General features: G+C 46.4%; 1 protein-coding gene, 1 long non-coding RNA gene, 1 other non-coding gene and 2 pseudogenes across 4 annotated transcripts in view; 4 read left to right on the top strand and 1 right to left on the bottom strand.

The window, feature by feature from the left end:
* LIMD1 (LIM domain containing 1) overlaps positions 1-2,228 on the bottom strand; it is an 83,592-nt gene extending 81,364 nt beyond the window's left edge. For both annotated transcript variants that reach the window (XM_053598590.1, XM_053598591.1), the window contains exon 1: positions 74-2,228. In XM_053598590.1, the coding sequence (XP_053454565.1) occupies positions 74-1,490 (1,417 nt within the window). In that variant the 5' untranslated portion in view covers positions 1,491-2,228. The remainder of the gene's footprint in view (positions 1-73) is intronic.
* Positions 152-27,632, top strand: LOC128591205 (uncharacterized). Its single transcript, XR_008381545.1, has 3 exons — positions 152-283; positions 27,015-27,170; positions 27,420-27,632. It is a non-coding gene; the product is annotated as an uncharacterized LOC128591205 (long non-coding RNA).
* Positions 9,417-9,508, top strand: LOC128592955 (uncharacterized; annotated as a pseudogene).
* Positions 16,349-16,505, top strand: LOC128593032 (uncharacterized; annotated as a pseudogene).
* On the top strand, positions 26,664-26,768 carry LOC128592897 (U6 spliceosomal RNA). Its single transcript, XR_008382108.1, has one exon. It is a non-coding gene; the product is annotated as a U6 spliceosomal RNA (small nuclear RNA).

Below are 27,632 nucleotides of genomic sequence, written 5' to 3'. Positions count from 1 at the left end.
GGTAGGGAGCATGCCCCCAAGTTCAGGGACCCTACCACCCCACCATGGGCAAATCCACCAGCTCCTTACTCACCAAAGTAATCGGCCTTTGGGTGAGCATCCATTTCTCGCTCCAGACGTTGAGTGAGGGCTTCTAGTTTCAATTCGGCAGCTGAAGGTCTGAGCTCAGGACCTGGAACAAGGGTCTGGCAGGGCAGCCTCACCCTGGGAGAGCTGGGGCTCTCCAGGAGCACAGGTCCCAGGCTACAATCAGAGGACCAGCCTGAAGGATCCTCTTTACAAGGTAACTCAGGCGGGGTGGACATCACTGGATGGATAAGGCTGGTGGGGCTGAGATTAGGACCCGTGCCAAGGTCTGTAGAGACAGTCTTAGAGACCAGTCCAGGGACTGTACCCAGCTGTGAACTGTCCATGCCAGCTGGCAAGGATGATGGAGCAGAACTGGAAAGGTAAGACTTGGGCCCATCCTGGAACCAGGGATGAGGGTCCACAGTAGGTTTGGACATCCCACCTGAAACCTCACTCCCTAGCTCCGAGTTTGTTCTTGGAAGAGCTCCTTGATTGGGGCAGGTCAGGACCAGGGGTGCTGAGATAGGAGGGGTCCTGGGCTGACCAGGCCCCAGGGCTGAGGCCCCATTCTCCAGTCTTGAAGAAGGAAGGCCAGGGTTCACCCGCTGAGAAGAGGCAGTGGACCAAAGGCCTGCTGGCTTCTCACTGCTGCGGCCACCAATGCTGCTATCCTGACCACTGAGGCCACCCTCAAAAGACCCGCTGGAGCTCAAAGAGAGCTGTGGCTGGTACAGATGATGGTCCCTGCAGGGTTTCGGCATTCGCAGATCACTCCCCAGGGGTCCAGGCCACCCACTCCCTACACCCAGGCTGATGCTGGGGGATACTCCTGATGTGCCACCCCACTTTGGGCTTGGCAAAGAAAGGTTGTCGTAATAATCTCCATGAGTAAGGCAGGAAGGATCCTCACAGGGACCTGGCTGGTGGAAAGCAGATATCTCAGAACTCGTCTGGCTCTCCCTGGAACCACAGTCCTGGTTGCCATGTCTTGTGCCACAGACATATGGCCTGGCCCTATGCTCCTGGGCTGAGTATGAGGGCTGCCCAGAGCTGATGGTGGTGGCTGCCCCAGGTGCCCCTGTTAAGGCAGCAAGAGGAGGTTTGGCAGCACCATCCACGGCCAGCTTGCTGCCCATACCAGCTTCCCGGGAGGCCTGGGGGGCCTGTGGGCCCAGGCGACCCCCACAATTGACAGGGCCTCTACTCCCTCTGGGCAGGGTCTCCTCCTGCAGGAGCTGTTGCTGCTGCTGGAGGTGGATTTGGGCCATCTTGGTGGCGAACACCCTGCGTGTTTCCTCAAACTCAGGGTTGTTGCCTGTGCCCTTGTCCACTCGAAAGAGCCCATCCTTGGAGGCCTCATACATGTTCAGGTCCTCGATGAATTTACTGGCCTCCAGGCCCAGGTCATCATATTTATCCATGTTGCTGACAGGTGTCTGGGCCTAGCCCGGGTGCTGGGTGAAAATGTGGGGGTGCCTAGGGGAGAGATATTGGCCAAAGATGGAGGCAGACTCAAGTCCAGCCCAGTACAGGTAAGGCCTTCCACCTGCCCAGTGCGGGGGTCATGACCCCAGGATCTGGAGTCCAGCCAATGTTGAGGCCTCAAGGCTAGGTGGGCCAAGTTTGCTTCCAACTCTCTTTCCCTTGGGGGTGTCCTGGTAGGGGCAGCTGGTGGCGTTTGGTTGTCCCCGGCCTTCTCTGCGGAGTTCTTTTCTCTTTTTCAAATCATAAAAGGCAAGAAAGAAAAGAAAAATCACATCCTCTTTAAGCAAACTCGGAAATCCACAAAGCAGTAGCCACTGGACTGGGGCCAGGATGAAGCTAGCCGGGCCAGGAAAGTGTAGAGGCCGCCGGCCGGACGTGGCCGAAGCAAAGGCGCGGCGCCCGGAGCCTTAGGCACGTCCCGGGTGCTCGTTCCTACCCCCGCAGCTTCCTCCAGCGCCACCCGCCCCACAAGCTGTGATTCTGGCCGGCGCAGGGCGGGAACGCGGTCCGGGGCGCAAGGGCGGCCGGTCCACGGCAGGAAGTTCACGGCAGCGGGGCCGGCGGCCCTTTGTCCGATGGCAGCGGAGGCTCGGCGCGCGCGGGCCGAAGGGCGGCGGGACGCGGAAGTGCGCGCGCCGGCAGCCGTCCCCGAGGCTCGCTCGCCGGCCCGGCACGTCCCGGGCCCGCAGGGGCGGAGGGGGAGGCGGAGGCGGCGGCCGAGGGGCGGGGGCACGGCCGAGGGGCGGGGACTGCGCGCGGCGGGCGCCCTGGGGCAGGCCTGTTCCCGGCGGCGTGGCGGAGCTTCCCGGCTCCGGGCTCGTCAGGTGAGCCCCGAAGTGTGTCCCGGAGATCCGCCCCGCGCTCTAGCACTGGGATTGCGCGGGAGTTCGCCGCCGCCACTGTCGCCCTGCGAGTCCGGGACGGGACAGGGTCCTCTGACCCCCGCTCAAGTCCCAGACACTGTGCCCGGCCCCGCCCTGCTGGGCGGGGGCCTCGGCGCGGAGACTACCGGGTGGCCTGGGCAGCCTGCGTGGGCCCGAGACGGGCAGGTGGGAATTTGCGGAGGGTTTCCAAGGTGCCCGCTCCTTGCTAACGGTGCCTTAGTTGCCCGAATAGAAAGCCAATCCTGTGTGCTGCTCGTGGCAACCAGTGCCCAGGCTGGGCCAGCAGCCCGGCTTGCCCGAGTGAACGATTGGCGATCCAGAGTGTCGCCCGTGGCTAGCCCAGTTTTCCTCTTAAACACGTAGAGAAACTAAGGCAAAGAAGGAGAAATGCACAAGATGCCATCTTGACCAGGAAAGCGAGGACGCAAGCCGAGGTCTTCTGAAAAAGGGGGAAAGGGAAAGGTCGCGTAGCGCCCGCTTCTGACGTCCTCAGTGCAGTAGTAAAAACATGTGCCCTGGTTATTCGGGGGCAACTCCCATCCCCATGAGGATCCGCACGACCCTGGGCGACTCCTCGGCGCCCTCACATGGCCAGGCACTCCCTACACCAGCACAGAAGTGAGCCTGGAGAGGGTTCATCACACAGTAGCTAAAATGATCCGAAAGCAAAAACTAAACCAGTTACTTCTCTTCTTAAGCGCTCAGTGCTAACCCCGGCCTTAGGCTGGAATCCGCTGTCTGCCACGGCCTCCCGAGTCTGGTGGCCCTGCCTCCCCTGCGCTCCAGCTCGGGAGCTCCACCGTGTGTTCCTAGAGCCTGCCCCTGAACTTCGCGGTTGCTGGCCTTTCCCACGACTGCTGAAATCCCTCCTCTTAGCGGCCGTCTCGGAGTGGTCCGTGATGTTCGTTTTCAGCACCCTCTTTATTCCTGCTCAGTTCTGATCACTAATTTATAATTAGACACCTAATTATAAATGGACTTTGATGATTTCCGATCACTATTTATAATTAGGTGTCTGTTTACATGTGTTTTGGGCACCTATGTGCCCAGGTGTCTGTTATATGGTAGTACCTAATGGTTGAATTAGTGAATCTCTATCTACCAAGGTTGTCACAAGGAACAAATAAAATGATACACATGAAAGTGGTTTCTATTCTGTAAAACCAAAGTGTGGTTGGTGGACCAGGAAAGGGATCTTGTTGAAAATGCAGAATGGTTGCTGCTGTTTAGCCAACCTCTATACCAGAATCTACATTTTGATGAAATCCCTTGCTGGTGGTGGGAGGGGTTGGTTGCACAATGAAGTTTGAGAAGCACTGCTATTTACACTAGAATAGAATGAGATTTATTTATTTATTTATTTACTTATTTATTTTTGAAACAGAGTAGAGTGCCATGACATCATCATAGCTCACAGCAACCTTGAACTCCTGGATGCAAGTGATCTTCTTGCCTCAGTTTTTCTATTTTTAGCAAAGACCGGTATAGCTCTTACTCAGGCTGATTGATCTCTGACCTCCTGAGCTCAAGCAATCCACCTACGTTGGCCTCCCAGAGTACTAGGATTACAGGCGTGAGCCGCTGCTTTCGGCCTATTTTTATATTTTTAATTTTTGTTTAATTTACAAAAGTAATACATATTTGTGGTAATAATTTTGAGCAATATAGATACACATAAAAATTTTTATATTTTCCCACAATCCCCTTTCTCATAGGCAATCATTATTAAACAGCCCTGAGGTATTTGGTAATACTAATTAATAACTGGATTTACTTTTTTTTTTTCTTGTTTGTTTGTTGAAATAGAATCTCACTTTGTCACCCTTGGTAGAGTACTGTGGCATCACAGCTCACAGCAAACTCAAACTCTTGGGCTCAGGCAATTCTCTTGCCTTAGCCTTCCCAGTAGCTGGGACTATAGCCTCCTGCCACAGGCGCCTGACTACTTTTAGAGATGAGATCTTGCTCTGGCTCAGGCTGGTCTTGAACTCATGAGATCAGTTGATCTATGCACTTTGGCCTCCCAGAGTACTAGGATTACAGGAGTGAGCCACCACACCTGGCCTTGGATTTACTTAGAAACTAAGTGATTTGCTTATAAAATTTCTAAACCATAGTTCTCAAAGTGTGGTCCCAGAACCAGCAGCATCAGCATAACCTGGAACTGGTCTAGACTAGTGGATCTTAAATTTGAACATGCATGAGAGTTCTTTGGGGAATTTATGGAACACCGATTACTGGGCCTTATGCCCAGAGTTTCAGATTCAGCAGGCCTACGGTGGGGACCAAGAATTGATATACCTAACAAGTTCCCAGGTGATGCTGCTGATGCTCTTGATGCTGCTGGTGCTCCTGGCTCAGGGACCACACTTTGAGAACCACTAATCCTATGCCTCCAAAAGCACTGTGGCAGTGGCCCTTGGGACACAGAGGGTTGAGTACATCTTTCCAAATGGAAGACTATGGCCCACTTTGCCGGACCCCCAAGAATAGGGACTGTAGCTGACCAAGTCCCGGGAACATGTGGCCATGCCTGGGTGTTCAGTTTGGAGCTGAGAACCTGGTGCAGAAACTACAGACACCAGCCAGGGCATCTTATAAATCTGTTTCTCTTTTCATCCTGTCTTGGCACCCATCTAGTTCCACAATCCTCAGTGCCCTTCTCCCCTCATCTTGATTTACCTGGAGTGTGCAGCCTTCTAGAAGCTGTAGACTTTACTCCCCATCTCTACTGCTGTTCTAAATACAACTGGACTATCTCTGTCAGCCTAACAGAAATCTGTATCTTCAATCCACATATTTCCTACCCCTCTTAGTCAGTAAAGCACCTTATACCTTTATAAAATAGATTATAAAGATGTTATCCCAATCAGCATCAAACAATAATATACCACTGTGCTAGAAGTGCCCAGGAGAGTGGGGATGTTTTACTGCTGCTGTTTAATACATAAGAAGCAGAGAGCTTTCAAATTCTGTGCATGTTTAGAATTCCAGCTGTGGTTATTTTTATTTATTTATTTATTTATTTATTTGTAGAGACAGAGTCTCACTTTACGGCCCTCGGTGGAGTGCCATGGCATCACACGGCTCACAGCAACCTCCAGCTCTTGGGCTTACATGATTCTCTTGCCTCAGCCTCCTGAGTAGCTGGGACTACAGGTGCCCGCCACAACGCCCAGCTATTTTTTTGTTGCAGTTTGGCCGGGGCTGGGTTTGAACCCACCACCCTCAGTATATGGGGCCGGCGCCCTACTCACTGAGCCACAGGCGCCGCCCCCAGCTGTGGTTATTTAGTATAGGCATATTTTATCTGTTTCATGCACTGAGAAACACCTGTTGATTAATATTTCAAAAGATAAGTTCATGCTTGCACACCAGTTGTTTAAAAAGCAAAATACTGAAGAGCTAAATATTTTTATCAATAGGTAGCTGAGTGTGGATGGTTTTAAGCATTTGCCATTAATGTTTTGCTGAAAGAAGAATATTCAACACTTTATTTTACCAGTGTTTTAGTCCATTCAAGGCACTGGCAAATTCAATGTCTGGTGAGAACGTCCTTTCTGACAGATGCCTTCTGCCTTCCATGTGGTAGAAGGGTAACTGAGCTCCCTCAGATCTCTTTTTATAAGGACACTAACTCCATTCATGGGAGCTCCACCCTCATGACCTAATCACCTCCCAAAGTCCTTGCTTTTTAATACTGTCACCTTGAAGGGTAAGGGTAGGATTTAAACATAGGAATTTGGGGGCATAAACATTCAGTCTACAGGAGCCATTCCAGGGCAGTGATGATCCTCTCTCATGGCCCCACTCATACAACAGGCACCACTATCCATAGGCAGCTTTCCTTTAGTTCTGTCACCTACTTTTATGAGTACACAGATGTAAAATCTGCCTGCTACATGGACACATTGATGGAATGTGAAAATTTTTGACTAGACCTGCCCAGAATCTCAATAATATCAGGTAGATCAGGTCTCTATTATTGAGACTGCCCAGAATCTCAATATCAGGTAGATCATGTCTCCCCAGCTCTAAACCCTCCATCATTGTCCCAAACCACACTTAGAATCAGATTGTAGGCTCGGCGAGGTGGCTCATCCCTATAATCCTAGCACTCTGGGAGATCGAGGCAGGTGGATAGCTTGAGCTCAGGAATTCAAGACTAGCCTGAGCAAGAGCAAGACCCCATCTTTAAAAATAGCTGGACATTGTGGCAGTTACCTGTAGTCCCAACTACTCAGGAGGCTGAGGCAAGAGGATCGCTTGAGCCCATGAGTTTGAGGTTGCTGTGAGCTGTGACGCCACAGCACTCTACCAAGGGCAACAAAGTGAGACTCTGTCTCAAAAAAAGAAGACTCCGATCCTCCCTGGGTCCTGTGATTTGGCCCCTTGCCTCCCCCACCACCTAATCTCCTGCGATCCTTCTCTGCTTCTTCCCTCCAACTACACTGACTTTCTTGCTGTCTCTGTCCTTGTCATGCTTTCATTCACTCATGGAGCAGATGTTACTGAGCACCTGTGACGCCCTGGCCCTCTTCTAGTGCTAGGGATACGGCAGTAGACCACTTAGATAAACACCCCATCCTACTTGGGCTTACCTTCCAGTATGTGTGGATGGGGGGACGGACAATAACAGAAAGGGCACCAGCCTTATAGAGTGTGTTAGAGAGGAATGAGGCCTATGGAGGAAAATGAAGCAGGGAAAAAGGGGTACACTTCTGAATATGAAGTCAGGGAGGTCTTACTGAGTGACACCCAAGTGAAGACTGGGTGAAGAACAAATGGAGGGAGAGATGTTGGAGATAACCGTCCAAATAGCTCTTTCTAGGAGTTTTGCTGGATAAAGTGGATTAGAGGAGAAAGTGCCACAAAGAAAGGATTTTTCAATTTGACTAAAATGTGGGAGATGGTAGGAGATGATCTGTGAGGTGGGGGCAGGCGAGGAGCATCACTAATGTGGCAAGGTGAAGAGAGAATCAGGCCGGGCATGGTGGCTCACTCCTGTAATCCTAGCACTCTGGGAAGCTGAGCTGGGTGGATCACCTGAGCTCAGGATTTTGAGACCAGCCTGAGCAAGAGTGAGGCCCCATCTCTACTAAAAATAGAAAAACTAGCTGGGCATTGTAGCGGGCACCTGTCTTCCCAGCTACTTGGGAGGCTGACGCAAGAAGATCATGAGTCCGGGAGATTAAGTTTGCTGTGAGCTATGACACCACTGCACTCTATCCAGGATGACAGAGTGAGACTCTGTCTCAAATAAATAAATAAACAAACAAACAATTTGGGCAGAACCAGGAGGGCCAGTATATAAGGTGTTAGAATCTCAGAGTGGCAGCTTTGGGTTGCTTTTTAATGTTCTCAGTAAAATAGGAAATACAGAGGGCAGCTGAGAGTGAGGCTGGCAGAGTTACTGTTGAGAATTGGCTATCTAGAAGAGTGGGTGAGTAAATGGCCTAGAAGCAGGAAGACTCCCCTGTGCTCCCCAGCTCTCACCCCTGAGATGCCGAGCATGAGTTTCAGTGAGGCCAGCCAGCGTGCTTTCCTCTAGCCAAAGTTCAGCTGCACAGATGTGGGTCTGGTGTAGGTGGAGAATTGGGTCTAACCAGGGCTGGCTTTTGCCAAGTGTGTGCCATGTGTCTGGAGTGGGCAAGGAAGCTGCCTTTCCTCTGCCTAGAATCTGCACCCCTAGGTCTCCACTTGACTCCTGCCCTCTCCAGGTCTCCACTCAACAGCCACTTCCTCGGGAAGTCCTTCCTGACACCCTTCTCTCTATCGCTGTCCCTACCAGACACACAGTGAATGTCCGTTTCGTTACTTGTGTGTTGTCAGTTCCTCACCAGGATGCCAACCTCACTGGGCCATGGATCCTTGACCATTTGTTTCATTGCTGTATCTTAGGAAGTTAGAGTGCCTAGCACAAGATAGGGGCCCCCAAAAAGAGTGGTAAATGAACAAATGAATCACATCAGAAAACAGAGCACAGGTGTGGCCATCTATAGGTAGAAAAAAATAATTGGCCTTAATGGTGACCCAAATTTGGAGAAACAAAGAAAGGAGGCTATGGGTGCTTTGGGATTTTTTTTTTTTTTTTTTTGAGACAGAGTCTCACTCTGTTGTTCTGGGTAGAGTGCCATGGTGTCATAGTTCACAGTAACCACAAACTCTTGGTCAAGTGATCCTTAGGGCTCAGCCTCCCAAGTAACTGGGATTACAGGCACCTGCCACAACACTTGTCTAGTTGAGGCTATGTTATTAATCTTGTAAATCTCTAAACACCCATCTAGTTGAGGCTATGTTATTAATCTTATAATCTTGTAAATCTCTAAAAACCTTCTGTAGATCTGTGTGATTACCTTGTACTAATACTTGATTTATCATATTTAGTGAATATTGATGATAGGTAGCTTAGTCAAGAGCCAAGACTATAGAGAGGGTGCCAAAAAATGTATACACACTTTAAGAAAGGAAAACACTGTATTAAAATAGTAATACTGGCTCGGCCCCCGTTGCTCAGTGGTTAGGGCACCAGCCACATACACTGGGGCTGGCGAGTTTCGAACCTGGCCCACATCTGCTAAACAATGACAACTGCAGCAACAACAAAAAATAGCTGGACATTGTGGCAGACACTTGTAGTCCCAGCTACTCGGGAGGCTGAGGCAAGAGAATCGCTTAAGCCCAAGAGTTTGAGGTTGCTGTGAGCTGTGATACTATAGCACTCTATCGAGGGCAATAAAGTGAGACTGTCACAAAAAAAAAAAAAGTAATACTCAAGTCATGCTTGACTTCTGCCATTATGAGAGATACCAAGATACAATATACAAATTAACTAAGGTTATTGTAAATATTGAATATTATGATTTTAATACAGTTTTTTTCTTTCTTAAAATGTATATACATTTTTGGCACCCTCTGTATATAAAAGTGTGTGTGTTTGAATGTTTAAAAGTTACTTGACTTCAGAATGTCTATTTGGTGCTCCCTTTGACAGCACATATACTAAAACTGGAACAATACAGAGAAAACTAGCATGGCCCCTGCAAATTCATGAAGCGTTCCATATTTTTGCATCAGAGAAGACCCTAATTTAGTTCCTTCCCACAAGCGAATAGTGGGCTGTATCTGTAAAGAGGACAACAGTACCGTCATCTGGTTCTGGCTGCACAAAGGTGAGGCCCAGTGATGCCCTACTATGGAACCCATTACAAACTGGTGCTCCACCAGTTAGCACACTAAGCCCCTGCACTAATTTACTCAAAATGTTCTGTAAAGTTTCTTCTTTCCAATAAAGACTAGCCATATCATTGGCTCCTTCTCCCATAAAAAAAAAAAGAATGTCGATTTGCATGCATACGTATATGTTTTTCATATAGGTATATATAAATAGTTATTGACTAATGGGCATTTGAGAACTGTAGTCTAATAGACTGTAGGCAATAAATGGTGCTCAGGCAGCCTATGAATTACCAAAGGGCCTATAAGGCAAAGAGCCCCTGTCTTGGGACAGATCCCTGCTTATTTTGCAGTAGGCTGAAAGGGCCTTTCTGTTGATTTTGCTTGGCTATAGGAAATGTCCCTGCACACAATGCTGTGTGTGTCCCAAAGCTGGAGGGCCACTATGGGGAAGGCTCTGAAAAGAATCTTTATATTTCAGCTGAGCAGATGGACGAAGAATTAGAAATCAAGGTTCCTTTGGGCTCTTTCCATCCCACTGATGCCAGAGCAGACAAGGACACCCTGGGCCCTCCAAATCTATTTCCTGAACGTTGGGCTTCTCTGCTCCCCAGATCCACTGTGGAATTGCCCATGAATAGAGAGAATTGTTGCAATGAAGGCCCTTTCCTGGTGTTTGTAACAAGCCTTTGTCTCATGATTTTTGCCCGGGAAAGCTGCCCAGGAAAGTGGTCTAGGCCACACCCAAATATTAGGACCATGAACTTGTACTCTGTGTGTGGCCTCTGCCAGGCTGCTGGAGCCCACAGCGTCGCCAGTTTCAGTTCCACACCCCAGCCCTTCGGCCATGCAAGCAGACCCAGCTGGAGGCATGTGCCACATGGCTCCTCACACACCCACGGGAGAGGGTGGCTGCCTGCTGGCCCTGGCCCAACCCCTCCCAGGGCCATCTGCTCAGAGAGCAGCGAAAGATATTTAACAGAACTGTTTAACAGGACACAATGAAGTGGAGTGCTGATTTCTGAATTGGCCCCAGTCTCCGGCTTACTCTTTTTTTTTTTTCAACAAAACACATGTATGGCTTAAAATTCAAGAAGTACAAATGAGCACATAGTGAAAATAAGGTATCCTTTCCACCCCTGTGCCTCAGCCAACCAGTGGCCCCTGCAAAGCCATCATGGTACCAAAGTACCAGGGCATATACCTTTTTTCTTTTTTCTTTTATCATAGAAAGTAAAAGTGCGCTGCCCTTGCTTTTTGTGCTTAACAATATTCTTGGAAATCTTTTCACATCATTTCACATACAGCTGCCTTGTTCTCATTTCTTCCTTTGGGTGTGTCATGGATTATTTAACCAGCCTCCTAATCACAGATGTCTAGGCTGCTTCCACGCTTCTGCTATTACATTTGCCGTTAGCAATGGGTGACCTAGGAACAATTTCACACCTGTGCAGGCATCTCCATGGAAGAGACACCCACGAGCTGGGCATATGAGCATTGAGAACACCACAGTGCTGCTGAAATGACATGTATTTTTTTTGTGGACACCAAGGAGGTCTGCCTTGGTCTCCCTTAGTTACCATTCATAACAAGATCAACAATGACCACGAACACATCGTAGCATCTACTTTGTACCCAGCACTCGACACACATTACACTGTTTAATCCTCCCAACAACTCAGGAGACAGGTTCTGTTATCCGCTTCCTCTACAGAAAAGGAAATAGGCACAGAGGAGATAAGGAACTTGTCTAAAATTCCACAGCTATGAAGTCGTAGATCTGGACTTTGTACACAGGCAGCCTGCAGGGCTCCAAGCCACATCACATCTCTTTTTTTTTTTTTATTAAATCATAGCTGTGTACCATTAATGCGATCCTGGGGCACCATACACTGGTTTTGTAGACAGTTTGACATATTTTCATCACACTGGTTAACATAGCCTTCCTGGCATTTTCTTAGTTATTGTGTTAAGACATTTATATTCTACATGTACTAAGTTTCACATGTACCCTTGTAAGATGCACCGTATGTGTAATCCCACCAATCACCCTCCCTCTACCCATCCTCCCCCCTCCCTCCCCTCCCTCTGCCCCTTCCCCATATTCTTAGGTTATAACTGGGTTATAGCTTTCATGTGAAAGCCATAAATTAGTTTCATAGTAGGGCTGAGTACATTGGATACTTTTTCTTCCATTCTTGAGATACTTTACTAAGAAGAATATGTTCTAGCTCCATCCATGTAAACATGAAAGAGGGAAAGTCTCCATCTTTCTTTAAGGCTGCATCACATCACATCTCTTAACAAAATAATCTAGGTGTCAATGGCCATACCACCCTGAATACACCCAATCTTGCCTGATCTTTGAAGCTAAGTAGGGTGGGAGACAAAATAGTCAAAATAGTCTGAACTAAATACTTGCAGAGTGTCTACCAGTGGATGTCTGCTTGCCAAGCCTAAGTGGTGGCTGTGTCTGCCGATTCCAACACTGTATGCCTAGAAGAAGGCCAAAGTACACTGGAAGCTCCATGAGGGCAAGGACCAGAGCTGTCTTGTTCACCCTGGTACCTTGCACAGCACTCAATTATTTATCAGTGGATGAATGCATATTGTATTGAACAATAATAATTCTGAAAATAGTCAACATTTGTCAAGTACTGGCTAAAAGTTTGCCACATACTATCTCACTTAATCCTTACAACTGCCCTCTAAGATGAATCCGATTATTGCATTTTACAAATAGAGAAGTAAGGTTCGGAGAGGTTAAGTAATGCCTAAGGGAACACAGCTGGTAAATAGAGGAGTGAGGATTTAATAACTGGATGTCCTCTGCCTTGAGCGATGTCTAAGTTCCTATCTGTACCTAAGTTTGTGAATCCATGAATTTCCTGTCTGGGAATTGACCTCTACTAGGTGCAGGCTGAAGATAATAGCCATGTCATTTTCTTAACTTTCGCGTGGTCTTTTTTTTTTTTGAGACAGAGTCTCACTCTGTCACCCCTAGTAGAGTGCTGTGGTGTCATAGCTCAAACTCCTGAGCTCAAGTGATTCTCTTGCCTCAGCCTCCAAGTAGCTGGGACTACAGAATGCCCACCACAATGACTGGCTATTTTTTTTTTCTTTTTTTGCAGTTTTTGGCCAGGGCTGGGTTTGAACTCGCCACCTCTGGCATATGGGGCTGGTGCCCTACTCCTTTGAGCCATAGGCACCGCCCATGACTGGCTATTTTTTAGAAATGGGGTCTCACTCTTGCTGAGACTGGTCTCAAACTTGTGAGCTGAAGCAATCTGCCCACCCCAGCCTTCCAGGACACTAGGATTACAGGTGTGAGCAACCGTGCCTGGCCCAAAATGAAGAGGTTTGAAGCAACTGTAATGTAGACGAGCCAAGATTAATATTTTAGACCCTTTTGTGTTACAATGACAGAATACCACAGACTAGGTAATTTATAAAAAAAAGAAATGTATTTCTTACAGTTCTGGAGTCTGGGAAGTCCAAGGTCAAGGCACCAGCATCTGCCAAATTCTTCTTTCTGCATCATTCCATGACTAGAGACCATGGGCAAGAGAGAGAGCAAGGAAGAGAACCCACTCATCTCTTTTTCATCTCTTTTTTCTTTCTTTCTTTTTTTTTTTTTTTTTGAGACGGAGTCTCACTCTGTTGCACTGGATAGAGAGTCGTGGTGTCATAGCTCACAGCAACCTCAAACTCTTGGGATCCTCTTGCCTTAGCCTCCCAAGTAGCTGGGACTACAGGCACCTGCCACAACACCCAGCTAATTTCTCTATTTTTAGTAGAGATGGGGTCTCACTCTTGCTCAGGCTGGTCTTAAACACCTGAGCTCAAGCAGTCGACCAGCCTCAGCCTCCTGAAGTGTTGGGATTACAGGCATGAGCCACCTCACCTGGTTCCAACTCATCTCTTTATCATAAACATACTCCCATGAAAATGGCATTAATCCATTCACGAGGGCAGAATTATCTCTTAAAGTTCCTGAAACCGCCCTTTATAAAATTAATAAAGGGCCACAAAGCGAGAACTGTGGTAGGGGAAATATATTTATAACCAGCCATTCTTCCTTACCTTTCCTATAATTGCTTACTACTCAGGAGTCATACAGCTGATGGTCACAAAGATTCTCAGCTTTCTTCATTGCTCCCATAGATAACATCAGCCTGTGAAACCTAAGGCTGGTCTCTGAGATATTTTTGGTGCACCAACTGACCCATCCAGACCAATGGCCCAAGGAACCAATTCAAGTGGTATTGTGACCCCTACTCAGGAACTGACTTAGCATAAGAGGACAAAGGACAATTTCTGCTTTCTGATCCTGTGAATTCATCCCTAGCCAATTAGCAGACCCAATTGTCTAGCCCTTTGCCCACCAAGCTATCTTTTTTTTCTTTTGAGACAGAGCCTCAAGCTGTCACCCTGGGTAGAGAGCCGTGGCATCACAGTTCACAGCAACCTCCAACTCCTGGGCTTAAGCAATTCTCCTGCCTCAGCCTCCCAAGTGGCTGGGACTACAGGCGCCCGCCACAACACTCGGCTATTTTTTGGTTGTAGTTGTCATTATTGTTTGGCAGGCCCAGGCTGAATTTGAGCTTTGGTGTATGTGGCTGGTGCCTTAGCTGCTTGAGCTACAGGCGCCAAGCCCACCAAGCTATCTTTAAAAATCCTTTCTCCCACATTCCTGAGGACATGGATTTGAGAACTTGCTCCTGTCTCCTCACACAGCACCTGCAATAGTAAATCCTTTCTCTGCTGTAACCCCTGCGTTCTCCAGGTACTGGACAATGAATTTGGTAAGGGTATAGCAGTACCACCTTTCAACACTATTGTATTGGAGATTAGGTTTCCAATACTTGAGCTGTGGGGGACACATTCAAACCATAGCAATGGAAAACTAGAGTTAGTATCAAGAGAGCAGAAATTTGGCAGTTCCAGAACGTGAAGATAAAATTACAAATGAGAGGCAGACAAAGGGGTAGGACGAAATAACCACAGCCACAGCCCTGTGCTTGCCAGTTTACAAGTTCCTCGATTGGCCAGTCATTGACAGCATGGCGCATTAGGGGTACCCTTCTTTTTTTTTTTTTTGTAGAGACAGAGTCTCACTGTACCGCCCTCAGGTAGAGTGCCGTGGCGACACACGGCTCACAGCAACCTCTAACTCTTGGGCTTACGCAATTCTCTTGCCTCAGCCTCCCGAGCAACTGGGACTACAGGCGCCCGCCACAATGCCCGGCTATTTTTTTGTTGCAGTTTGGCCGGGGCTGGGCTTGAACCCACAACCCTCAGCATATGGGGCCAGCGCCTTACCAACTGAGCCACAGGCGCCACCCAGGGGTACCCTTCTTTTACGGGAACTGAACCTCAGAGAGATTGTGTCACTTGTCTAAGGCAGGGAAGCTGGAAGGCAGACTCAGATCATGTCACAGCCTCCTGGTGGAGGATCTGGAAGACAGTCCGGCTCCTTTGGACACCAAAACCCTGCTCTTATCTTTGGCCCTCTAACAGCACAGACCTCGGGAGCTGACTGCTGAGAGTTAAACACTTGGCCCCGCCTTTGGGATTGGCATGCAGAGAGAAGAAGCTGCCCACTGCACTGCTATCAGATGAGCACTCCCACAAAGCCAGGTGGACACCAACGGCTGGCAGGGATGCAGAGCAGCAAGGCGCCTCCACCACCAGGCCAGGTTGGAAGGTCATCCTGGAAAGCAGTACTTTTCAACTTTTTTTATGTCATGGAACACTTGAAACTATAGTTAAACTTCTGCTGCAGACTTAAATTATGTTGATTCAAAACAAAAAGAGAGTTAAAAAAGAAAAGATACACTTACTGTGTTTTGAACATCTTTTGAAAATAATTTAATTAATGATGTTTAAAAATGTTCATGGCACACCTAAGATCCTCTCACAGCACACTGGCTGAAAATCACTGCTGTAAAGCATACGGGTAGACTCACCCCGCCACTCCACCCCTGCAGCTCTCCCCAGGGAAACGCATATCCTGAGAGACAGGTACAGATTTTTCATAGCAGTACTATGAGTGACAGCAGAATCCTGAAAATAGCTTCCAAGTTCACTAATGGTGGAATGGGTACATATATATATATTTGGCCAACCTTAAATAATGAGATTTGGAAAATAGGACTAAGTATGAAACTTATTTGAGCTCAAAGCTTGAGGATGGCCACCAAGGAGCATTGATTGATCCCAATTGCCCTGAATGTACACTCCTATTAGCACCAGTTACAGGAGGCTTTTAAGGAAAAGAGAAGAGGCAACTCCTAAATTGTTTAGAATTTATATAAAAATAACTTTTTCTGCTGGGCACAGGGCTCATACCTGTAATCCTAGCACTCTGGGAGGCCAAGGCAGGTAGATCGCCTGAGCTCAGGAGTTCCAGATGAGCCGGAGCAATAATAAAAATAGAAAAACTAGCCCCATCTATAATAAAAATAGAAAAACTAGCCAGGCGTTGTGGCAGGCACCTGTAGTGCCAACTACTTGGGAGGCTGAAACAAGAGGATCTCTTGAGCCCAAGAATTTGAGGTTGCTATGAACTATAATGCCATGGGACTCAACCCCAGAGCGACTGAGTGTGACTTTACCTCAAAAAAAAAAAAAAAAACCCAAAAACTTTTGCTATAGATTGGCTATACATTGTTCTTTGTATCACAGATTCTAAGAATATGAAGATAATGGGTGAGGCATCTAGTCAGGAGCAAAATGCCCTTAAACACGTTCCTGCGCTGGTACCAGGCAGCCTGATCCTGACCTAAAGTAAATTCCCAGGAGAAGTCTCACCTGGGTTCTGAATTTGTAGTAACAGGTGTGAGCATTCTAGCAGTAGTTTGATGATCATGTATGATACTGCAAACAAGACAGAAATAAAATTTTAACTTTTTTGATTAAAAAAAAAAATGCCCCCAGCTGCTTGGGAGGCTGAGGCAAGAGAATCACACAAGCCCAAGAGCTGGAGGTTGCTGTGAGCCGTGTGACGCCACGGCACTCTACCTGAGGGCGGTACAGTGAGACTCTGTCTCTACAAAAAAAAAAAAAAAATGCCTTTAAACACTTTCCTGCAGGCACAGGTGGGGTGCAGGCAGGTGTGTGACTGAAGCCATTGTCAAGTCTCTGGGCCTGATAAATTCAGCATACTCCACACAGCTCAGACTTCTCAGAATGATTTTTCTTTTCTCATTTCCCTCTTTTTCATCAAGCTCTTTCAAAGAAAGCATCATAGATGAAGTCAAATGGTTTTGGCCCTTTTTGTGTTCAGGAGCTTAGTCCTGTGTCACTAGGAAAACTCATTCCCAGATGGTCCTGTCTCTTTGGTGGGTGGGGGAGGCAGTGCAAAGAAGATACTCTCAGTTTGGAACTTTAAAAATGCCAAAAGCTGAAGTGGATGACTTCACAGGGTGGCAAAACTGAAACCTCAGTGAAGTCACTGATTATAGCTGCCGTTACTTGATGAGTCATCTTTAGTCTTCACAATACCATTAGTTCAGTTCTTCTTGTAAGAAGTAAAACAGTGAGTGATAGATAGCAGAAATATAATGCACATAAGGATTACAATCAGAAAGAGAATTCTCGTGCTGGGATGAGAAAAACCCTTACCCAGGCCGGGTGGGGCAGCTCGTGCCTGTAATCCTAGCACCCTAGAAGGATGAAGCAGGAGGATCACTTGAGCTCAGGACTTTGAGACCAGCCTGAGCAAGAATGAGACCCCATCTCTACTAAAAATAGGAAAACTATGCGTTGTGGCAGGTGCCTGTAGTCCCAGCTACTCTGAACTACTCTGAAAGCTGAGGCAAGAGGATCTCTGGAGCCCAAGAGTTTGAAGTTTCTGGGAGCTATGATGCCATGGCCCTCTGCCTACCGAGAGTGACAGAGTGAGACTCTGTCTAGAAAAAAAAAAAAGAAGAAAAGAAAAGAAGGAAGGAAGGAGGGAGGGAGGGAGGAAGGCAGGCAGGCAGGCAGGCAAAACAGCTCTATCCCATTAGAGAGTCAACTAAAAACATCATGAAGGAAATCAAAGCACCCTGTTCTTTATAGACTTGTAGCCAGGAAATAATTCAGGATTTAGTCCAAACTGTAGGAAAATAATAAAAACTCCAAACAATCGTCAGTGCTGGCATCTGATAACAGGTGTGCTAAAGTTTTCTTCTGAAACATAATTTTTCTCTCTTCAGTTCCCCACTTCAACCCAAAATAAATCTTAGTGTTTATGAATGGAAGTAGGTCAAAGGAGCTACAGGGAGGTGGGAGAATGATGGCCTTCTGGACAAGAAAGTTAGAAAGGGCCCTGAAGCAAAACAAGAAATTTTGGGTGTGTGACCTAGTTAACCAAGTGTGTGCTGTTCCTACAAAATATAACTTCAAGGCTGTGACCCATGTTCTCTAGCCCATGAGTGATCCTTCTCGTAAAACAGAGACAATGATCCCCCATAAAAAAAAAAATCCTCAGCACAAAACAGTGCACAGCATGGTTGCCACAAACATCATGAGACTAACGGCTGCCATCATACTATCACCAGTAAAATAAGTTAATAATTATTGATACAGAGTAAAGAAAATTGAATTTACGTGACAACCAGGTAATGTACAACCAATAAACCCAGGACAGCACGCACAAAGTCCTAGGAGGAACCAATGGGCATTCTTACAAGTAAAGGCAGGAGGAATGGGAATGGGAGTACTTAGGTTGGCGAGGGCCTTTGTGTGGCGTCTCTTCTCACTCATGAGGGGGACCCTTACCCACTTTCTGGAAATGCGTATGCTGATCTCTGCTTTGTTACTATTTTTTTCCACCTTAAATAAAAACTTTGCTTCTATTCTGCTATCTTGGAGTCTCAGCTGCCAAATTTTCTATTACCCGGTTTCTTGCTCTCCCTTTGACTGAGCCGAACTTGCTAGTTTTGTTGGGTGAACCAAACCAGGTCCACTGAATAGCACATGGGTGAACTCTCACCTTTACCAGCGAGACCAATTTACTTGAAAAATATACTTTAGCATTATACTTGGCATAGAGTGCAAAAAGAATAGTGAATGGCTATAGAGGCTCTTTTAAGTTGGCTTTGCTGAAAATTGTTTATAAGGAAATCTCAGAATTAGACTTATAAAAGCCTCTCCAATCTAAGAAAACAAGCCATAAATTCACCATCAGAGAATGCCTGTGATACGTGTACAGACTGGGTGAATTCCTCTCTTCTTCTTCTTTTTTTTTTTTTTTTGAGACAGAGTCTCACTTTCTTGCCCCCATTAGAGTGCTATGGTGTCAGAGCTCTCAGCAACCTCAAACTCTTGGGCTCAAGTGATCCTCTTGCCTCAGCCTCCCAAGTAGCTGAGACTACAGGCACCCGCTACAACAGGCTATTTTTTAGAAATGAGATCTCACTCTTGCTGAGGCTGGTCTTGAACTTGTGAGCTCAAGTGATCCACTGGCCTCAGCCTCCCGGAGTACTAGGATTACAGGCGTGAACACTTTGCCTGGCCGAATTCCTCTCTTCTTGCAGTCCTAAAGTATCTCAGGTTCTTGGGCCTGTCAGAAAAGTTTATAAATATATATATATATAAATTTATATATATTATTTACAATATATATATATATATTTTTCTTTGAGACAGAGTCTCACCCTGTTGCCCAGGCTAGAGTCCTGTGGCATCAGCCTAGCTCACAGCAACCTCCAACTCCTAGGCTCAAGTAATGCTCTTGCCTCAGCCTCCTGAGTAGCTGGGACTACAGGTGTCCACTATGACGCCCAGATAATTTTTCTATTTTTAGTAGACACAGGGTCTCACTCTTGCTCAGGCTGGTCTTGAACTCCTGAGCTCAAGCAATCTATCCACCTCAGCCTGCCAGAGTGCTCATGCCCAGCCTCATGCTTCTATTTTATACTGTCTGGTTTGGGCCTACCTTGAGATTCAGAGGTCATCTTGGAACCAGAGTCGTACTGCCCCTGTGGACCTCCCATGATCCGCTCTGAAAGTCCATGGGGATATGTGGGCTGAAATGTACATTTCAGCTAATGACACGAAAATTCGTTTTAGTCTGTTCTTGGTCACCTCAAGGCTCTGTTGTACCTGTTGCTAGGCCAGAGAGTCTTCTACATCCTTTTGCAGTTGGCCTGCTAAGTTCTGCTTGGTAGATTGGTAGGATGGTCCCTCCTTCCCAGATGTGAGCAACCTCTTGGGACAAGGTTAAGGTGGGCAGCACCAAAATGGAGGCCTACAGGTCCTGACTTTGTCCTCCTTCTCCAGAGAGCCTGATATCTAGTTATCAATCTAACATAGTTGTAGCTGAAAATGTGGCATTTCAGTCAAAGCCTTGGTAGAAGAGCCACTATCTGGAATTGTGTATTGTTGCAGAGAAAAAGAGATTGTTATTGAACGTACACAAAAACTATGTTGCTATAAAATAAGAATACTCATGAGTAGGTTCCAAATTCTGGAGAAATGAGAGAAAGGTAAATGTTTTAATTTTGCTCACTAAAGTGCTGTAAGCTAGAAATAGCTCACAAAGAAAAACAATTTTCTTGACTCTGGAAAACAAAATGTAAAAAGAATCAGCAATGTTTCTTTCTTTTTTTTTTTTTTTTTTTGTGATTTTTGGCCAGGGCTGGGTTTGAACCCGCCACCTCCGGCATATGGGACTGGCACCCTACTCCTTTGAGCCACAGGCGCCGCCCAGAATCAGCAACATTTCAAATAAAAAAGCCATTAGTCCTCTATCAGTTCATTGCCATGTAATTAATTCTTGTTCTGCTTGACGTTGGATTAGTAATTCTCATGAACACAATAAATAAATAATAAAAAAACTCTTTTTCTTGTAGAGACAGAGTCTCGCTTTACTGCCCTCGGTAGAGTGCCGTGGCGTCACACAGCTCACAGCAACCTCCAGCTCTTGGGCTTATGTGATTCTCTTGCCTCAGCCTGAGCAGCTGGGACTACAGGCGCCCGCCACAACGCCTGGCTATTTTTTTGTTGCAGTTCGGCTAGGGGCTGGGTTTGAACCCACCACCCTCGGTATATGGGGCCGGCGCCCTACTCACTGAGCCACAGGTGCCGCCCTCTTTTTTTTTTTTTTGTTAAGTAGAGACAGGACCGGGTTCTTGCTCAGGTTGGTCTCAAACTCGTTTAGGTGATCCACCTGCCTCAGCCTCCTGGAGTGCTAGGATTACAGGCACCTGGCAAAACTCTTGATATTAAAGTAAGAAAGGCTTAAAACACATGATAGAAATAGGATCACAGGTTAGTATAAGGCAAGAGTTATTCATTTAGCCCAAATAATAATGTAAAGATTTCAAAAGGCAAAACATTTTCATCTTTGATAAAGAGGAGATTCGGCTCCCAATCAACAAGCCTAATAAACACAGCAGGAGGCAAAGTCCTCACTTCTTTTTTATAGTTTACTCAAATGTTACTAGATAAAGAGGGTCTGGCTGCCTGTCACTGTCAGCCAATATGCAGAGACAGGGATAGGTCCACCAAATTTTATTGGTCAGAAGGCCAGCAATTCTGGAGAACAGTAAGAGTAGCCTCTCCAAGGCTGTTCTGTTCTTCCATTTCCAAAATCACCTTCTGCCCACCAAACTGTCTTTTTAGGAAACTTATTTCCCTAATTCTGAGGATGGTGGATTGAGAAATCTCTCCTGTCTCTTTGCTTACCATCATATGGAATAAAGTCTTTTTCTGCTGTAAACCCTGCTATCTCTAGCCATTGGTTTTTCTCTTGGGCGGTGTGCACATGAACCTGAAGAGTAGATCAGTACATTAAGAAAACCCTGTTGTTCCAACATAGGGGCCCAGACTTGGACTTGCATCAGTGTGCTTTTGATATGAATGCTCAATTTTTATTTTTTTATTTTCAATTAATTTTTTTTTTAAATAGAGTCTCATACTTTGTTGCCCTCGGTAGAGTGTTGTGTCGTCACAGCTCACAGCGAACTCAAACTCTTGGGCTTAAATGATTCTCTTGCCTCAGCCTCCCAAGTAACTGGGACTACAGGCGCCTACTCCAATACCCAGCCATTTTTGGGTTATAGTTGTCATTGTTGTTTGGCAGGCCCAGGCTAGGTTCGAACCTGCCAGCTCTGGTGTATGTGGCTGGTGCCCTAGCTGCTGAGCCTCAATTTTTAGAAAAACTTATCAGCCAAGTACAGTGGCTCATACCTGTAATCCTAATACTCTGGGAGGCTGAGGCCAGAAGGATCCCTTGAGCTCAGGAGTTTGAGACCAGCCTGAACAAGAATGCGACCCTTGTGTCTTCTAAAAATAGAAATATTTGCCAGGTATTGTGGCAGCACCTGTAGTTCCAGCTACTCGGGAGGCTGAGCCAGAGGATCACCTAAGCCCAGGAGTCTGAGGTTGCAGTGAAATATGTATGATGATGTCACTGCACTCTATCCTGGGTAACAGAGTGAGACTCTGTCTCCAAGAAGATTTTTTTTTTTTTTTTTGGAGACAAAGTCTCAAGCTGTTGCTCTGAGTAGAGTGCTATGGAGTCATAGCTCACAGCAACATCCAACTCTTGGGCTCAGGTAATCCTCTTGCCTTGGTTTTTCTAGTTTTAGTAGAGATGGGGGTCTTGCTTATGCTCAGGCTGGTCTCGAACTTGTGAGCTCAAGCAATCCATCTGCCTCGGCCTCCCAGAGTGCTAGGATTACAGGCGTGAGGCACCAGGCCCAGCCTCCAAGAAGATTTTTTTTTTAAAGATGGAGTCTCACTGTAACCCAGGGTGGCATACAGTGACCCAGTCATAGCTCACTATAACCTCAAATTCCTGGACTCAAGTGATCACCTAGTTACTAACAGTAGCATCTCTGTAAGTTGACCACCCAAACTGGTCAGCAGACAGAGGTGGATGCATAAAGAGTTAGGCCTGCTGTGCTGATACAGACATGTGGTGCACATCCAGTCTACGAAAACTAGGTCAACTTAAGGAAGTGGTCAGTGTAGGGAGACGGTCCATTCTGGATATTCTACTGTAGTGGTTTCAGTTGTAAAATCATAATCTTTTTCTTTTGAGACAGTCTCACTCTGTCATCCTGTATAGAGTGCTGTGTGTCAAGCTGACAACAACCTCAAACTCGGGCTCAAACAATCCCCTTGCCTCAGCCTCCCGAGTAGCTGGGCGTACAGGGAAGCTAGTTGTTCTATTTTTAGTAGAGATGGAATCTCACCCTTGCTCAGGCTGGTATCAAACTTCTGAACTCAAGCAATCCACCTATCTCAGCTTCCCAGAGTGCTAGGATTACAGGGGTGAGGCACCAAGTCCAGCCAAGAGAATCTCTTGAGCCCAAGAGTTTGAGGTACTACCAAGGGTGGCAAAATAAGACACTGACTCAGAGAAGAAAAAAAAAGGGAAAAAGAACAAAGAAAAAATCCTGATGAGTCATATTTTGAAAAAAATTTTTAAGTGATAATCAGGATTATCTGAAGAGAGTTATGCCAATTCTCACAATGATACATTCCTTAACTTCAATTTCACAAATGGGTGAGTTGAGGAATTAGTATTACTAGTACAGGGCGGCGCCTGTGGCTCAGTCAGTAAGGCGCCGGCCCAATATACCAAGGGTGGCGGGTTCAAACCCGGTCCCAGCCAAACTGCAACCAAAAAATAGCCGGGCGTTGTGGCGGGCGCCTGTAGTCCCAGCTACTCGGGAGGCTGAGGCAAGAGAATCGCTTAAGCCCAGGAGTTGGAGGTTGCTGTGAGCTGTGTGAGGCCACGGCACTCTACCAAGGGCCATAAAGTGAGACTCTGTCTCTACAAAAAAAAAAAAAATAAGAAGAAGAAAATAGTATTACTAGTACAAAGACAAAGCCCTAGCTGAGCTAGTTCTCAAAGTCATGATTGAGTTAATCTGGTCAATCAGTTATCTCATACTTTAACTAAAGAAGAGAAAGAAAGGGAAGCCAATCAAAAGACTAAGGCTAATAAGATTATGAGTTTACCCAACCTGAGCAAGATTGAGACCCCATCTCTACTAAAAATAGAAACACTAGCCAGGTGTTGTGGTGCACACCTATAGTCCCAGCTACTCAGGAGGCTGAGCAAGGGGATGGCTTGAGCCCAAGAATTTGAGGTTGCTGGGAGCTACGACATCATGACACTCTACCCAGGATGACAGAGGGAGACTCTTTGTATATATGTATATATATATAGGCTTGGCACCTGTGGCTCAGCGGCTAGGGCGCCAGCCACCTACACAGGAACTGGAGGGTTTGAACTCCGCCCAGGCCTGCCAAACAACAATGACAATTGCAACCAAAAAATAGCTGGGCGTTGTGGTGGGCATCTGTAGTCCCAGCTACTTGAGAGGCCGAGGCAAGAGAATCACTTAAGCCCAAGAGTTTGAGGTTGCTGTGAGCTGTGATGCCACAACACTCTACTGAGGGTCACATAGTGAGACTCTGTCTCAAAAAACAAACAAACAAAATATATGTGTGTGTGTATTTGCATAGCATTTTTGAATATAAAGATATCATCTTTGTATACACAAAAAGTGCAAAAATGTATATGCATTTCAAGAAAGGAAAACACTATATCAAAATTGTAATATTCAATATATACTGATAAGAAAAGATCGGGCGGCGCCTGTGGCTCAGCGGGTAGGGCGCCGGTCCCACATGCCGGAGGTGGCGGGTTCAAACCCAGCCCTGGCCAAATTAAAAAAAAAAAAAAAAAAAAGAAAAGATGAATACAAGTCACATTGAGCACCTCTTGTAATTGCAGAAGTCAAACATGACTTGAGTATTACAATTTTAACACAGTTTCTTCCTTTCTTAAAATGTGTGTACGTTTTTTGGCACCCTCTTTACATATATATACATGCATATGTATTAATATATATTTTAGAGGGCGGCGCCTGTGGCTCAGTGAGTAGGGCGCCGGCCCCATATGCCGAGGGTGGCGGGTTCAAACCTGGCCCCGGCCAAACTGCAACAAAAAATAGACAGGCATTGTGACCGGCGCCTGTAGTCCCAGCTACTCGGGAGGCTGAGGCAAGAGAATGGCGTAAGCCCAAGAGCTGGAGGTTGCTGTGAGCCGTGTGACGTCACGGCACTCTACTGAGGTCAGTAAAGTGCTCTGTCTCTACAAAAAAAAAAAAAAAAAAAAAGAAAGAAAGAAAACATGTTTTCTGGTGCGAAAATTAATATAATTTTTTTTTTTTTTTTGCAGTTTTTTGGCCGGGGCTGGGTTTGAATCCACCACCTCCAGCATATGGGGCCGGTGCCTTACTCCCTGAGCCACAGGCGCCGCCCGAAAATTAATATAATTTTAATGGACAAAAATTGGAAAAGCATGGCAGACACATAGATGAAAATCAAAGCCAGTGACAATCCCCTGGGAAGCAAAGCCAAGGCCTGGTTAAGGTTGGAGTGGTTTATTTGGGATGACACCTGGGAGAAGTAAAGGGGCGGAGCAGGAGGGGGAAGCTGAGCCTGTGCAGTGCCTTGCATGAGCAATGCCTGAGAACAGAGGGTGCAGGAAGGAGGATCTAGTGGGGAGAGCTCCGACTGCAGTGCAGCTGCAAGAAAGTTCCCGCCAACCCAGCACGGAGCTCCAGGACAAAAGTTGCCGGGAAGAGTCCCACATTGGGCAGAAAGATTATAGTTTAGTATCACACCACGCTCAGTTAGAGCCTGGAAGCTGCTGGGGTTAGGATTGGGTGTGGCCTCAGCTCCTTGCTGCAAAGGTTCTCCACTAACTACCTTCTTGGCAGGCTCTTTAAAGGAGCTCTGAGGGGCAGATCCCCGTGGCCACCCTGTGTATGTGCATGTTTGCACATGTATGTAAATAGTTTTTGTTTTACATAATTCCTTTCATGCTGTGCACATTGCTTGGTAGTTTGAATTTTTCCACTTAATTTATTTCACTGAGTACACTGACACGTACATTCAATAATTCTTCCTAAACCAGGGTCCATGGCTAACCTTCAGGGATCCATGACGTTTCTCAATGTGCTAAATTTTGCAGAAAAGTGTATATGTGTATTTTCCTAGAAACGGTGTTGGTTTTTCTCACATCCTCTAAGGAGTCCAAGACACAGAAGAACGATTACTAAGAACCAGTAACCTAAAGCATGTGTGGGGTCAGAAAGTGATACCCCCAAACCGATGCTCTGACGTGCTAAGAGGCCTTAGAAGCTGCCACAGAATCAGGGTTCCTCTAACTTTGTCCTGTTTCCACCTCACCCCCACCCAAGCATAGTCAAGGGACTCTCTCTGGAATTTTCTTGTCTGACCAAGAAAGCATCTTCCTAAAAGAAATGCAGTTGCCTCCCATCACCTTCCTGAAATCTTACTATCTGTCTCAGAAAAGACTGAGGAATGCAACCACACCTGTAACAGACTATTTCACAAGACGACACTTGCCTTTCAGCCTCATTCAAATTCCAAAGAGATCTGCTAGTTAATTTCTGTCCATTCCTTCTCCCTAACAACCATTTGCTGCCCCTTGAAAGAATTTTCTACATTCCCTGTCTACTCCCTCCCCTATGAAAAAGGGTATAGAAGTTTTTGGCCGGATCTAGTGGCCCATGCCTGTAATCCTAGAACTCTGGGAGGCTGAAGCAGGTAGATTGGCTGAGCTCAGGAGTTCGAGACCAGCCTGAACAAGAGTGAGACCCACCTTCTCTAAAAAAAAAAAAAAAAAAAAAAAAGGGCGGTGCCTGTGGCTCAACGGGGTAGGGCGCCTGTCCCATATGCCAGAGGTGGCGGGTTCAAGCCCACCCCTGGCCAAAAATCACCAAAAAAAAAAAAAAAAAAAAAGCTGGATGTTGTGGCAGGCAACTGTAGTCCCCAGCTACTTGGGAGGCTGAAACAAGAGGATCTCTTGAGCCCAAGAGTTTGAGGTTGCTGTGAGCTATGACACAATGGCACTCTACCAAAGGCAACAAAGTGAGACTCTGTCTCAAAAAAAAAACAAAGAAAAGAAAAGAAAAAGGGTATATAAGGTTTTGTACATCCTGGGCTTCTTGGGTAATCATTCTTCAATTCCCCTGCGTTATGCATGTTAAAATAAAACTTATATGACTTGTGCTCACTTCAGTGCACATATGCTAAAATTGGAAGGATACGGAGAAAATTAGCATGGCCCCTGCACAAGGATGACGTGCAAAGCGTGAAGCATTCCATATTTATAAAAACATTTGTATGTCTTTTCTCCTATTAATCTGCCCTTTGTTGGTTGATTTTTTTAGTGAACTTTCAGAAGGAAACGTTTTCTCTGGGCCCCTTACACATGATCCATAGCAGTGGTGCGCCATGATATGTGAAAACAGCTCCTGCTCTTGATTGGTTTCTATGTTTTGGCTACAAAGAACACTGATGTTCATAAGTCTTAGCACACAATATGATTGATTTATCCCTTGGGAAAAATTCCTGTAGGAACAATGATGAGTAAAGAGGTATGTGCTCGGTGGCTCCTGCCTGTCATCCTAGCACTCTGGAAGGCCGAGGTGGATGGAGTGCTCAAGCTATCATGCCACAGCACTCTCCCCGGGGCAACAAAGTGGACTCTGTCTCAAAACAAACAAAAAAAAGGTATGTGCTTCTTTCAGGCTTTTGATACTATTGTCAATAATACCTGATGTCTGGGAATAGTTGAAACCTTACAAGCTGATGAAGGAGTACAAGGCAAGAACTGAATAAGGGCCCCCAGAACTCCGGGAAGGAGAAGGCTTAGCTAAAAGAATGATAATAATAAGCCGTTGTCCCCTGTTTGCTTGATAATAATCACTGGTCCCTTTGTTTGCTTCTTCACCCTGGAGTAGTTTTTGCCATATCTTCCAGGTCCTGCAGGGCAATAACAGACCCACCCAAACCAAGGAACTGGCTCAGCTTGTCTTGGACCCTCCAATCATGTTTCCAATACCTGACCCACGTAGACAGTGGCTCATAGGACCCATGGCTCTGCCCCGTAACCAGCCAATTAGCAGACCCTGATTGCCTAAGCTTATGCCCACCAAACTGTCTTTAAAAACTCTGTCTCCACAGTTCTTGGGA

Source organism: Nycticebus coucang, chromosome 8 (genome assembly GCF_027406575.1).
Source record: "Nycticebus coucang isolate mNycCou1 chromosome 8, mNycCou1.pri, whole genome shotgun sequence".
NCBI classification, from domain to species: domain Eukaryota; kingdom Metazoa; phylum Chordata; class Mammalia; order Primates; family Lorisidae; genus Nycticebus; species Nycticebus coucang.
The sequence above is the reverse complement of the archived record's forward strand: the minus strand, read 5'-3'. Positions and strand labels throughout refer to the sequence as shown.